Genomic DNA, 13,072 nt, shown 5'->3' with positions numbered 1-13,072 from the left:
GTACTCTTTTATCACAAGGTCCCCGTTGGGGATTATAACTTGTAAGAACAATAATTGTCCATTAAGAAGTTACCAAATTTGTGTAATTTATAATTTCGATTGTATAAATAATTTTAATTGTAAACATTATTAAAATGAATGGGTTTGAGTTTGGAGCGAGTCTTTAAAAAAACACGTCGTCTAACCCGAACCGTATTGAGTTTAAAATTTAAAATCCCTAACCCATCAAATGGATCTTTTCGAACCCAAACCCGACCAAGCATATCTTGTCAAGTTCAAGTTTGATGTTTCTAGGTAAAATGAATTTTATTATTTTTTTAAAAAAAAAAAAAACAAATACATTACATTGCAACTATTATTGTCTATGAACTTGTAACTATTTTGTACGAAGCCATAAGATTGTTGACGAGTTAAAAATAAAATAAAGTATGTTTAAAGGCGATATTAAAAAATATATAAATATATGATGTTCACTCTTATAATATATGTACGTTAATCCGATCAAATCAACATTACACTATGTTAGACCGGACCGGATCAGCAAATCCATGCCCTTGTTTAAAAGTGAAGAATTAAGAGGTAAAAAGATGCAATCTTTCAAAATCTTGATTTCAATTTCTCTACTATACAAACATACCAAAAATTCAATCTTTGACCAAATCTTAATATGTTCCATTCATCATCTATCATTATTCAAGAAATATACATTGTTCATTCCCTAATACCAAAACACAAACACAAAAACACCATAAATGAAACCAAATCAAATAAAATCAAACCTGGAATGGAATTCAGACAATCATCTTGAAGTGTTGCTGCATCCATCTTGCCTGAAGCACAAGTCCAGCTTCCCTCAGTGCATTCATGGCTGACCTATAAAACCTCCCATCCACCCTCACCATCCCCTCCATCTTCATCTCCTGCAACACCTCTACTATCCCATCCACCCTGTTCATCTTCGACATCACCCCGACCATTATCCCCGCCATCGCCCGATCGATCTTCCCGCCGCGCCCTTTATAATCCTCGTAATACTTCACGCACCCGCCGTACTCCCTCGCCCGATTGTACGCCCCGATCACCGTCGTGTAGCTCACCCGATCCGGCGCAACTCTCCTCCTCTCCATCTCCTTCCACGTCTTCTCCACCTGCCGCAGATTCTGCGCCCGCCCATGCATGTCGAGGATCGCGTTGTACGTCCACACGTTCGGCTCGCACCCCCTCGCCTTCATCTTCGCGATCAGCCGCGTCGCGTCACGAGGCCTCCCCATTTTCGCGTACGCCGCCACCATGCTCGAGTACGCCACGACGCACCTGTCGAACCCCCTTGTTTCCATTTCGGAGAACGTCGCCTCCGCCTTTGCGTACGCTCCGAGCCTCGTGTAGACGTTCACAATCGACGCGTACGTCACTTGCCCTGGCTCGCATCCGTCCGCCACTAGCTGCTCGTACACCTTGGCCGCGCCGCGGTAGCCGTGTTTCTTCGATACGCTGTTGACGATCGCGCATAAAATGCAGTCAGAAACACGGACGTTCGCTCGTCTCATCACTGCGACGACGTCGAGCGTCTTCTCCACGATCCCGTCTTTGATGTACCGTAGAACGAGCTTCAAGAACAGAGCTGGATCTCTCACCATTTCCTTCCCCTCCGCCTCCTGCAGAAGCTCCTCCGCCATCGTCAAATCGCCTCTGCTCGTGAAAGAACCGATCAAAGATGCGTACAGTGAATGGTTCTCCGGGATTCCTTTCCTCGACATTTCTCGAAAGTACTCGAGAGCTTCGTAATTGCGCCCTAATCTCCCCAAAGATTCACATAGAAACCAATAGATTCGACTGTATAATGTCGTCGCTTCCTGCCCGTTTCGAGCTATCTTTTTACGATCAAGATCTTCGAAAACGACAACTACTTTCTCAAATTGTCCTAATTTCATGTAACCTTTCATTATGTGATGATATGAAGACAAGTTGAGATCTAAGCCAGCAGATTTCATCCTTTGGTAGTAAGCAATTGTTGTTCTGTACATATGCAGTTCGTTGCAGCATTTCATCGAACAGTTTATGGGCAAGACAGCAGTGTCCATGTCGTCGTTGCAGAGGAGAATAAGAACATCCACAAAACTATTCACAAGCTTCAATTTCCTAGCTTTAATGGCAACACTAACCAATCTACAACACGCGGCCGTATCAGGCAAAACTTTGAGAACCCTAACATCCTCAATTAACGAGAACAGCAAGCTCCAGTTCGCGGTACGGATCAAGTAATTTACAACGAGGGTTAAAGTGTACCTTTCGGGTGTAAAATGGTCTTTCCCTCTCGCCTTGCGGTAGTACTCGTAAGCGAGATGGTGCGTTTCTGAATCCCTAAATAGACTGCGGATTAGGGCATTTAATTCGGCGGAATCGTCCGGCAAATGGCCGTTGGTCTGATCGTATTCGTCGAGATTCAAAGCGAGCTCGATCACCGGTGTGGAATCGACCGCCGGAGTATCCTCCAGAACCGGAGACGAACAGGCGGCGGAATCCGCTCTCACGCTTCGAGAAGTGCAGTTGAGGAAGAGGAAGGAGATGAAGGGGACGGGAATTCTGGATTTGAATTTGGTGGTGAATTGAGAGTGGAGAGGACCTCTGGCTCTGCAGGTGATGGTGGAAGCTCGAGACCAGTTGAGAGAATTGGCAATGGCCATGGAAGCTCTCTCCGAGCTGAGCTGAGCTGAGCTGAGCAGAGCAGAAGCTCCGACGACGACGAAGAAGATGACTTTTACTTTTATTAATTAATTAATTGTTTTTAAAATTTATTTTCCGTGCGTGGAATGGACTACCGCCATTATCTTATCTCGATTGTTCAGAACCTCTGTGGTTTTACGTCAACCACTTGTGCTCTGACACGTGGATGGATACTGACTTTGAGTAAATCGGAATATTTTTATTATTTTGAAATTTTGTAAAAAACCGTATAATTATTGGGGTTTCAGTGTTGGACACATGTTTTGGTTTTGAGGCTGTCGTCATCACTACTTTTGCTTTTAAATTCGATTTCGATTTGGATTCTTAGACTAATGTTTACACACACCAAATATAAATTAAAAAAATCATATAAAAGTATTTATGCTATAAATATAAAATATATATTTTTGTGTACAAATAAAAGAAATACAGATATATTCAATGGATTAAAAGAAGCTACTTAATTTAACATATTAATGTGTTTTTATTAAAAATAAATTCATTTCAGTGCAGTGATACTGATGTTATTTTATTCATTTGAATAAGTGACATACAATTATGTTATAGATTAGTATTAAAAAGTTACAATTGCATTAAATAAATTTATAGAAACTAAAGAGTAAAGATACCTAAAACTGTGAATTTACGTATGGCCCAAAGAGTCTCCTCAGTAGCCCATTTAATGGAATTACGGCCCATCAATATATCCAAAGCATTGGGTATGTTTCTCTAAATGAGTTTGGAAAAAAAAAAAAATTTGATTTGAATTCGATATTAAAATAATGTACGATGAGATGTTTTGTGAGTTCGAAAAACGCATAATCCAAATAGTAAAAACATGCGATTTTGAACAAAAGAAACATACCTATTTTCAAATGAACCTATTTTCCGCCGTACATTTTTATGATTTAAAATTGCATAAGATTCTAGTTAAAAAATATTACACAATTTTTTTAAAAAACTGCATGAGAATCTTATATTTTCAAAATATTGTACAAAAGTTCTTTATATTTTTAAAATATTTTACAAAATCCTCTTATTTTAAGAGAATTTTATGCAATATTTTAAAAATATAAAAGAATTTTATAACATTTTAAAATTATAGAAAAATGATGCATACTTTACAAACATTAAGTGGGTTATAAGTATTTTTGCCAATTTATTCTTGTACTTCGAATAATAAAAACAATATTGTTCTATTTAAAAATAATAATATATACTTATAATAAGAATAATTTCTTGGGTCAAATTTAAATGATCATTTTTTTTTAAAAAAAATATAATATATTTTAAGTCAATTTCAAATTAAAATTAACCCTAAGTATGCGCGCACATATATATATATATACCCAGTAATTTTTTTTTTTATTTATTTCTTTTACCATGATATATGATACTAATAAAATCCTCATATAATGTAATACAAATGAAATGAAATAATATTACATTGTTATAAACTTATAAACATGAAAGGTGTGTTTAATTTCAATTTATTACATAGTAATTTTATCCCTATATAATTTACAATGAAAAATTATATTAAAAAAATATTGCATTGGCAACTCATTTCACATATAAAATATCATAGTTAAGAATTATTCCACATAAAATATTTTAAAAGGCCAATTACAAAGAAAAATATATGTACTAAAAGAATATACCCAAACTTTTCAATAATATTCGAAAATCACGATGATACCTTATATTAATATATTAAATAAAAATTATTACTCACAAAATATTCTATTGTTATTTTTTTAATGTTCATTTAACATACGCATCGAATCTTAATTTCTATATACTATTCTCTCTCTCTTCCACTGATAACGTCATACTTTTTATTTTCGTCCGTCTAATAGCTTATGTTACTTTTTCTTGGAAAAATATTATGCATTTTAATTATATTTTAAAATTTCAAATTTCAAATTTTAAAATTTTTATTACCAATTAGTTATCTTAACATTAATTTATAATAATTTATATTATATTATAATTTTTTTTACTAATACATATTTTCGTGTCTACAGTATCTGTGACACTATATCGGGGACGGAGAGTGTATTATATTAATCGATTATGATATAAAATAAAAGTCTTTTTATAAATTAAAAATTTTTGTAAGAATTTCTTATATTTTAATTAAAAATATACTTTTTATGAATTAAAAAACATATATTTAATGGAAGGAGTGAATAGTAATTTTAATAAATATATATATATATAAATATTTAAAAAATTAAAAACAAACTAAATTAGTAAATAGAGATAAGATGCCCGTTTAAAGCGGTACAAACAAATAAAAACCGTGAATAATAATTGCTACCATTTTATTAATTATTAATAATTATGCTGTTAGGACATTAAGTCATTAACGTGCCTTGGTAATATGCCACGTGTCGTTCATCAATCCCGCTTTTACCTACCGCAGGATCTGCCGCCCTTCCCTTTCCTTTTCCCACCAACCCCGCTTTTCCCTAATATCCACAAACACGCTTTTAATTAACCCCTAACAATTCTTGATATTTTTGCATTAATGTAATTTGTTTGGTTTTATTTTAAGAATTCTTCGTTTTTTTTTTTCTTTTTTATCGTTTTCATGTATTTCATTTAAAAATATTATTTTTTTATTTTAGTAAAAAAAATCATACATTAATCCAAAATATTTTAAAATTACCTAAATTATAAATATAAATACTATTGTTTCTTAACTATTATAAACCATCAAATAAAACTGTTTAAGATATTTTTTTTTTTATATAAAATTTATATAATAGGTGTGTCTTTACAATTAAACGTCAATTTTGAATAAAATTATTTTATTATACAATAAATAAAATACAAATAATTTTGTGCATTTATATTAAAATATAAAAGTATATCGTACAATTTACTCTTATTTTAATATCATACTTTGTTAAAAAAAAAAAAAAAAAAAAAAATCCCATAGAACCCAAGTTTGTATTAATTGAAAAGTTGTGTATGAATTGTCACTATAGAGTATGTATTTTGTTAGGTTCTATTTGGATTTGATTTTATATCTCGAATAATCAAGCCTAACCCAATTTATTACTCTATGTTAGTATTTACTAAAATTTAAAATTATACTCCCTCCGTCTCGCATTTATATATCCATTTACTTTTTGCACGAAGTTTTAAAAATATTAGAATTGTATTGGAATGTAGTAGAAATAAAAATAAAAAAAAGACTAAATTGCCCTTACTAGTATTGTATGATATAAAAGTAATGACATTTGTGTAATATATTGTAAGTTGGAAGGGTATTTGTTATGTTAGATAGATAGTACAGTTACTAAAAACAAAAAATGAATATTTTGTTATAGGACGGACGAAAATGGAAAAATGAATAGATTGTTAAGGGACAGAGAGAGTATTACGAACTTTAGATTCTATTTAGATATTTTGACTCCGATGCCCAATATCTTTTAAATTTTTTCCTTATTTATTTTTTAAAAAAATATCACACTAAATATATATATTTTATAAAACACTAGATCACATATTTTTATTATTTACAAATTTTTCAAAACTTTGAATCTTTCAAGTCTCTTGTCTAAATAGTAATTTTTGAAGGTTTTGATGATATTTTTTTATTTGAAATTTCTTTTGTTACGGTTAAGATTGTATGGTTATTAATAAAAATATTTTGGTTTATTTTATAAAATATTGTTTAATCAAAATTTCGATGATATATATATTTAATATAACATTTTAACATAAAAAAGGTAATTATGTAATCTTTTGTTAAAATATATAGTATTGGTTTATTAACTATTTTAGTTTAAAATATGGAGTGTTTTATTTTAATATTAATTTTTTATCAGATGATAAAATATAAGATTATATATATTAATAATCGCATCCTGATAAAAATAGTTAAAAAGAACAAACAAATGTCACCGATGAGACTTTGTTTAGATATAGGTTTCTAGAGATTTTAGAATTTTGAAAGTTTAAAAAAAAAAATTATATTTGATGTGATGTTTTATAAAATAAAAAATATATTTTGAAAAATGAATAGTGCCCAAATGAGTGAGAATGAGTAAAGTAAATATGTCTTAATATATATGTCATATTTTTTTTAATATACCGAAGAATTTCGGTATGCATATGGATGAAATTTTTTATTTTTGTTATTTTTAAATTCATGCTTCTACGTTTATTTTTTCTGAATGCATCAATTTTTTTTTTAAAAAAATATTATATAAAAAATTACTTTAATTTTTTATTTAAATAATATTTTAATATAAATATTTTATTAAAAATATTATATTTTTATTAGAGCCGTATAAAATTAATGGTAAAAAAAATTAATTTAAAACTTAATCAAACAAACTCTTTTATGTTTTAATTTAAAATGATTATGTTGCCATTTTAAATTAAAAAACAATCAAATACATTTAAATTATACTCCCTCCATTTCAGATAAAATGTTCATGTTACTATAGATATGATAATTTAAATAAAATATAATCAGTAAATAATTAAGTACTATATTAGTACAATTATTATTATATAATAAAAATAATTATATATTAAAATTAAGATAACTAAATAATTAAATTAAAATCAAGAAATTTATAAATTATCAAATTTAAAATAAGATTAAAATATGTAATTATATTTTAAAAAAAACAAATGATAAATTATGTGAAATGAAAAAAAAAAAAAAAAAAACAATTTTATGTAGGATGGAGACGATTTATTAAAGTTATTAGAAATGATTCAAAATTTTCAATTCAAATACAAATGTTTGTTGGTTGTCTTGTTAAGTATTGGTTGTATGGCCTTTAGTATTTATTTATATCTTTTTTTTCTAAAAAATACTTTATCCGTTCACTTTTTAAATGAATATTTATTTTCCACACTTACATTTTTTTAAAAATATTATTATTATTTAATTATATAAAGATGTTTATATTCATACTAAAAAAATAATGGTATAATTGTAAATAAATGTAACATTATTGGTATTGTTAATCAACCGACCTAGCATAAAATATGACGTCGGTTGAAACAGATCGATGTAAATCAACCAATTTAGCTTTATTAATGGTACTGGATTGAAGATGGTCTAAAATAAATTTATGATTATAAAATCACGAGTTCAAATATATTTATATATATATATATTTTTAAGCTGACCATTTAAAAATATTAATGCATAAACCTTTTACTTTTGTTTTGATTGTAACGTTTTTGTCAATTCACAAAGTATATAATTTTTTATTTTAAAATTTTCAATTACAAAGTATCAATATTTTTTAATAGTTATAATCCCTATTCTTTTTTTACAAATACTCATATTTTATTATTATTATTATTTTTACATCAAAAAAACAATGATAATTATTTTTATACTATTTTTAACTAATCAATATGATTAAAATATTATTATTTTTTAAATTTTAAGTTAAAAGTAAATATATACTCTTAAAATGGAAGGAGAAAAGTATATATTATTAGTGTGTTTGTTTGGAGGTTTGGATTTTGAGTTGAAATTTGAATAGTAAAAATTTTGAATTTGAATAGTTGTATAATGTGATATAAATAGGTGTTGATGTGATGTTTTGAATATAAAATTGATTTTTAGTATAATATAAAAAATAAAAAATAGGTGTTCGATTTGATATTTTTGGGAGAAAAAAAATTAGATGAATCGTGTAATTCCAATCAAATCCCCCAAACAAACATATTTGATCTATTTTAAAAACATCAATGTTAAACTTTTTTTTTTTTTTTTTTTTATAAAATATTACATTAAATATACATTTTTTATTATTATTATTTTAAAAACTTTAACAACTTACATATAAACAGAGTTTTTATCATTGAATTGGTTGCTGCACTCGAGTAAACAATTATTTCAATATTTCCTATTATTGGATTGGTGACCATCTGTAGATATGCATGTTTGTTTCTTTATTCATAACTTTAATTCCTTTTTTGTCGTACAAATATATACAATTCAAGAAACAATTTTCATTAAAATATTTAAATACTACTCCCTCCGTCCCAAATACCATGTCCATGTTGCTATTTCTGTCCGTCCCACATACCATGTCACTTTTTTTTTTTGGAAAATGATTACACACTTTAATCTCATTTTAAATTTTTTAATTTTAATTTTTTTAATTTTAATTAAATTAATTAGTTATCTTAATCTTAATTTATAATTATTTATATTATAAAATAATTATTTTCACTAATACATTCTTAATTATCTACTAATTACACCATTGCTAAAATACTGTGTCTACAGTATAGCAGATACGGTATTTGGGACGGAGGGAGTATTTTAATAATAATAAAATAAACGATTAAAAAGAAGGCACAACATTCAAAAAAAATAAAAATCAAATAGAAATAAACAAACTCTCTTAAATCAATAATAAATACATTCGCCTATCAGAGCTCACTATTTCCATAAAAGTACTAACCATTATCTAGCTTCCTTGTAGATAAATGTAATGGAAATTTATATGTTTTTTTTTTTTTGAAGATTTGACGAAGATTTTATTATTTATCAATATTTTTTTAAAAAAATTTAGAATCAAACACATATTGCATTTTTTTATTTTTTTTAATAGTATACTAAAATTTAAATTTTCATTCAAAACATCATAAAAATACTTATTAATATTATATTATACAATTATTTCAATTTAATTCTTTTCTCATTCAAATCTTAAATCTAAAATTCAAACCCCCAAAACAAACACAAAAATGTATTTAATTTTGTATTCAAATAATATGTAATATGATATATATATATTTTTTTCATAAAATGCAAAAACCAAAATAATAAAGTTTGAAAGATAAATCTAAAAAAAAAAACCACACGCACACCTATTTGAAAATTTTTTAAAAGTAAAAAATTAAATATATTTAAATATTTTGTAAAAATAAAAAATATATATTTAATGTAATTAAAAGAATTTATTTTCTCTCAACTAAAACTATTTCTTTAGTTATTCTTTTATCGTTTTTTTTTTGTTTAATTAAAAAATATTTATCTCCTATTGGTAAAAATAATTTAGACATAAATATCTAAATACTAGTAGTAATGTTTTTTTAAAAAAAAAAAATTAAAAAATCACACAAATCTCTAAAATAAAAACAAACAAATAAACAAACCGTGCAGGCAATAATAAATTCATCATCATACTCGTCTATTGTGACTTGTCTGTCGGGTCTAGTTTATAGGATATTAGATCTGATCGGAATTTACCCAATGCCCGCACTTTTGATAGTGGCGGCAGATTCTCACATTATAAAATAAAAAATAAATAAAAAATAAAAAAATAATAATAATAAATTCATTCACCTATCAGAGCCCACGTTTAATCCACCAATCTCCTTATATTCACATGTCCAGATAATTCGACGTTTTTTTCCCGAAATTTCAAATATACAGATTGGAAAATTTTGCAAAAACCACCCCAATCTTATAACTAATTCCAAATAAGCAGCAAGAGGGCAAAAGCGTCATTCCAGCGCGGAGGTCGGTGCCGGCGGCGGCGTCCATGGCGTCATGTCCATTGGATAGCTCCCCAAAACTCTGAGGAAGGAAGTAAACTCCTGAATCTCAGCCAAAGCATTCTGAGCCGTCGATTCCGCCATCGACGCCTCAAAATCGACGTAGAATAAGTACTCGAAATGCTTGGCCGTGCCGCGATTGGCGTCGTCGACCAGTCTGATCGGACGGTTGCGATGCGGCCGCGACTCGATCTTCGTGAGGCTGATGTTGCGAAAGGCGAAGGCCGCCAGGACCTTGAAAAGGACGCCTGTGCCCTCGTCGTGGGCGAAGACGATGCTGGTTTTGAAGGGCCGGTCGGTCCGGGGGATTATCGGTTCGCGGGCCAGCATAACGAACCGGGTCACGTTACTCGAGTCGTCCTGGATACCGTCGGCTAGGATTTTTAGACCGTACAGCTCGGCGGCCCGGGCGGAGGCGATCGCCGCCGTGTCGCGGAGGTTGTTGGCGGCGATGTACTCGGCGGCGCCGGCGGTGTCGTCCACGGCTTCGCGGGCGAGATTCACCCCCAGTTTTGTGAGCGTGTGCTCGCATTGGGAGAGCGCCTGAGGATGGCTTATGACTCGCCGGAGAAAGTCTTTCCGGACGCCGGGGAGCGCCAGGAGGCAGTGGTGGACGGGGAGCTGGACCTCGCCGACGATGTGGAGGCGGTGGCGGAGGAGGAGGTCGTAATTCCGGTGGATGGAGCCGCCGAGGGAGTTTTCCACCGGGAGGACGGCTCTGTCGGCGATCCAGAGCTCCACCGCCTGGAACGCCACTTCGAATTGGTCGCAGGGGATGGCTTCGCAGTCAGGGTAAGCTTTTCCGGCGGCGGATTCGCTGTAGGCGCCGGGGAGTCCCTGGTAAGCGACGCGGAGCTTGGATCCGTGCATCGGCGCCGGGCAGAGGTCGGTGAAGCTCAACGGCTTGGGGAGCGCCGCCGGAGCGTCGGTCAAGTTGACCGGAACGATGTTCAGTCCGGGATGGCCGTTACTTCCGGCGCCGTCGCCGGCGCCGGAAGCTTCGACGGCGGTATTCTCGTTTTCCTGCTGCTGTAGAGCGACTTTGCCGGAGAGAATAGCGCAGGCGCTCTGCCACTCGTGGCGGGTCCTCGCGACGGCGGCGCAGCAGTTACGCAGGCGGGAGGCGCACTGGATTACGACCCGATTCGGAACCGGATCGGAGCGGCGGGTGATCCGACCCGGGTCGGGCGCCGGCGCAAATCGGGTTGTAGAATGAAGCATAGATTGCATGATTTAAAAAAAAAAGGAATAACCAACAATGGCGGAATTCCGGCGGTCGGAGGAGTGAGAGGTGGAAGCTGACAGGCGAATAATTAGGGATGGGGGAATATATAGATGAAGAAGAAAGGGGGAGGGAGTGAATTAATTGGAAGGGCCAGGACTCGAAGGGCCGGACCATCTCAGGGGATTGCATTGCATTGTGCAACAAGATTGGTTTTGGTCGTACTCACACCTACCCCCTTTCAACTTCTTATCATTATTGCTTACTAATACTAATAAATAAATTAGTAAATTAGGTGAATTTATGGCATTATATTGTATTAATTTTTTCTTCAAATTTTGAATGTATTTTTTAAATATGTAATCTATTTTTTTAATAAAAACGTTTCAGTTTAAATTTAACAACCATTTTTAGAAAAAAAATTAGAAAAATCAAAATAAAACACAATTTATAAATAGTTACATATATTATAAAATTCAATGAATATGAACATATGGACATCTTTATTATGAAAATAATTCACCACATTTTAGTATAACATTATTGGTATTCAATGTAAATTTCTTTCTAAAATATCTTTAGCTTTTTCACTAACTTTCCTTCAAAAGAATTAAGTATTCAAATAGAAATAATAACTATTAAATATATGTGTGTTTATAATGAGGTGGTAATTAATCTTACATTCTGCAATAGCTAAATATAGCAGTTGGTACAGTGTTGAGCATGTATTCAGTATCATCATGCTGAATTAATCTCTACCGTTATATCGTTTTATTTTATAATCTTGTAGCTTATAATGATCGAAGATAATTCAAGTATTGTATTAAAATTATTATTATGGTTTTTTAATTAAAGAAATCAATAACATTAATTATGTTATGTTATGAAAATCTGATAGATCAAATTTTAACCGACATGTGCAAAACAAATATATACTCCCAACAAGGTAACAATATGATATGTTATCTAAAATTACATGAATGATATGAAGAATGTAAAAATGATATATACTTCAATATGATGATAAATTTTTTTAAAATTATTTGTCGTTAATAACTTTTTAAAATATTAAGATTAATTACAAAAATCTAACCTCAATTTAAGAATTTATTTTAGAAAAATAAATAATAATTATTTACAAAATATTTATTATACTAACATACTTAAAATAATTTTTCTTACCATATATTATTACAATATTCTATAGTATGTTTTCGATATTATTAATTTCCATACAACATAATTAATGTACAAATTATTGATATTTATAACAATTAAAAAATAAAAAATCAGAATAGAAAAAATTTAACAAGAATTAACCTACTTCAATTCTTCTTCATTCTCCTTAAATTCACATCCCTCAAATTCTTTCGATCGCCTCTCACCCGACAAATTTTTTGCCGTGCTGTTGACAGGAAGTCATCGGAGTTCAACCGCCCCCACATCGTTATCGTTGATTCGACCGTTAGTAATTTTATTTTCGAACCGACTCATCTCAGATTTAATTTGTTCCGTTCTTGACATTTGTTTCTACTATATTTTTCATAAAGCAATATGAATCAGGTCTAA

At 31.0% G+C, this 13,072-nt stretch overlaps 2 protein-coding genes across 2 annotated transcripts; both read right to left on the bottom strand.

Moving 5' to 3' along the window:
- Positions 1-572: 572 nt before the first annotated feature.
- On the bottom strand, positions 573-2,796 carry LOC127244298 (pentatricopeptide repeat-containing protein At5g13770, chloroplastic). Its single transcript, XM_051264771.1, has one exon. The coding sequence runs from the start codon at positions 2,682-2,684 to the stop codon at positions 792-794; it is 1,893 nt and encodes a 630-aa protein (XP_051120728.1). The 5' UTR covers positions 2,685-2,796; the 3' UTR covers positions 573-791.
- A 7,194-nt stretch (positions 2,797-9,990) lies between these two features.
- Positions 9,991-11,794, bottom strand: LOC127244018 (arogenate dehydratase/prephenate dehydratase 6, chloroplastic-like). Its single transcript, XM_051264292.1, has one exon. The coding sequence runs from the start codon at positions 11,509-11,511 to the stop codon at positions 10,231-10,233; it is 1,281 nt and encodes a 426-aa protein (XP_051120249.1). The 5' UTR covers positions 11,512-11,794; the 3' UTR covers positions 9,991-10,230.
- Positions 11,795-13,072: the final 1,278 nt, after the last annotated feature.

The sequence above is a fragment of the Andrographis paniculata genome, unplaced genomic scaffold (assembly GCF_009805555.1).
Source record: "Andrographis paniculata isolate CXL003 unplaced genomic scaffold, ASM980555v1 Contig9END, whole genome shotgun sequence".
Lineage (NCBI taxonomy): Eukaryota > Viridiplantae > Streptophyta > Magnoliopsida > Lamiales > Acanthaceae > Andrographis > Andrographis paniculata.
This window is presented reverse-complemented; position numbering and strand designations above follow the sequence as displayed.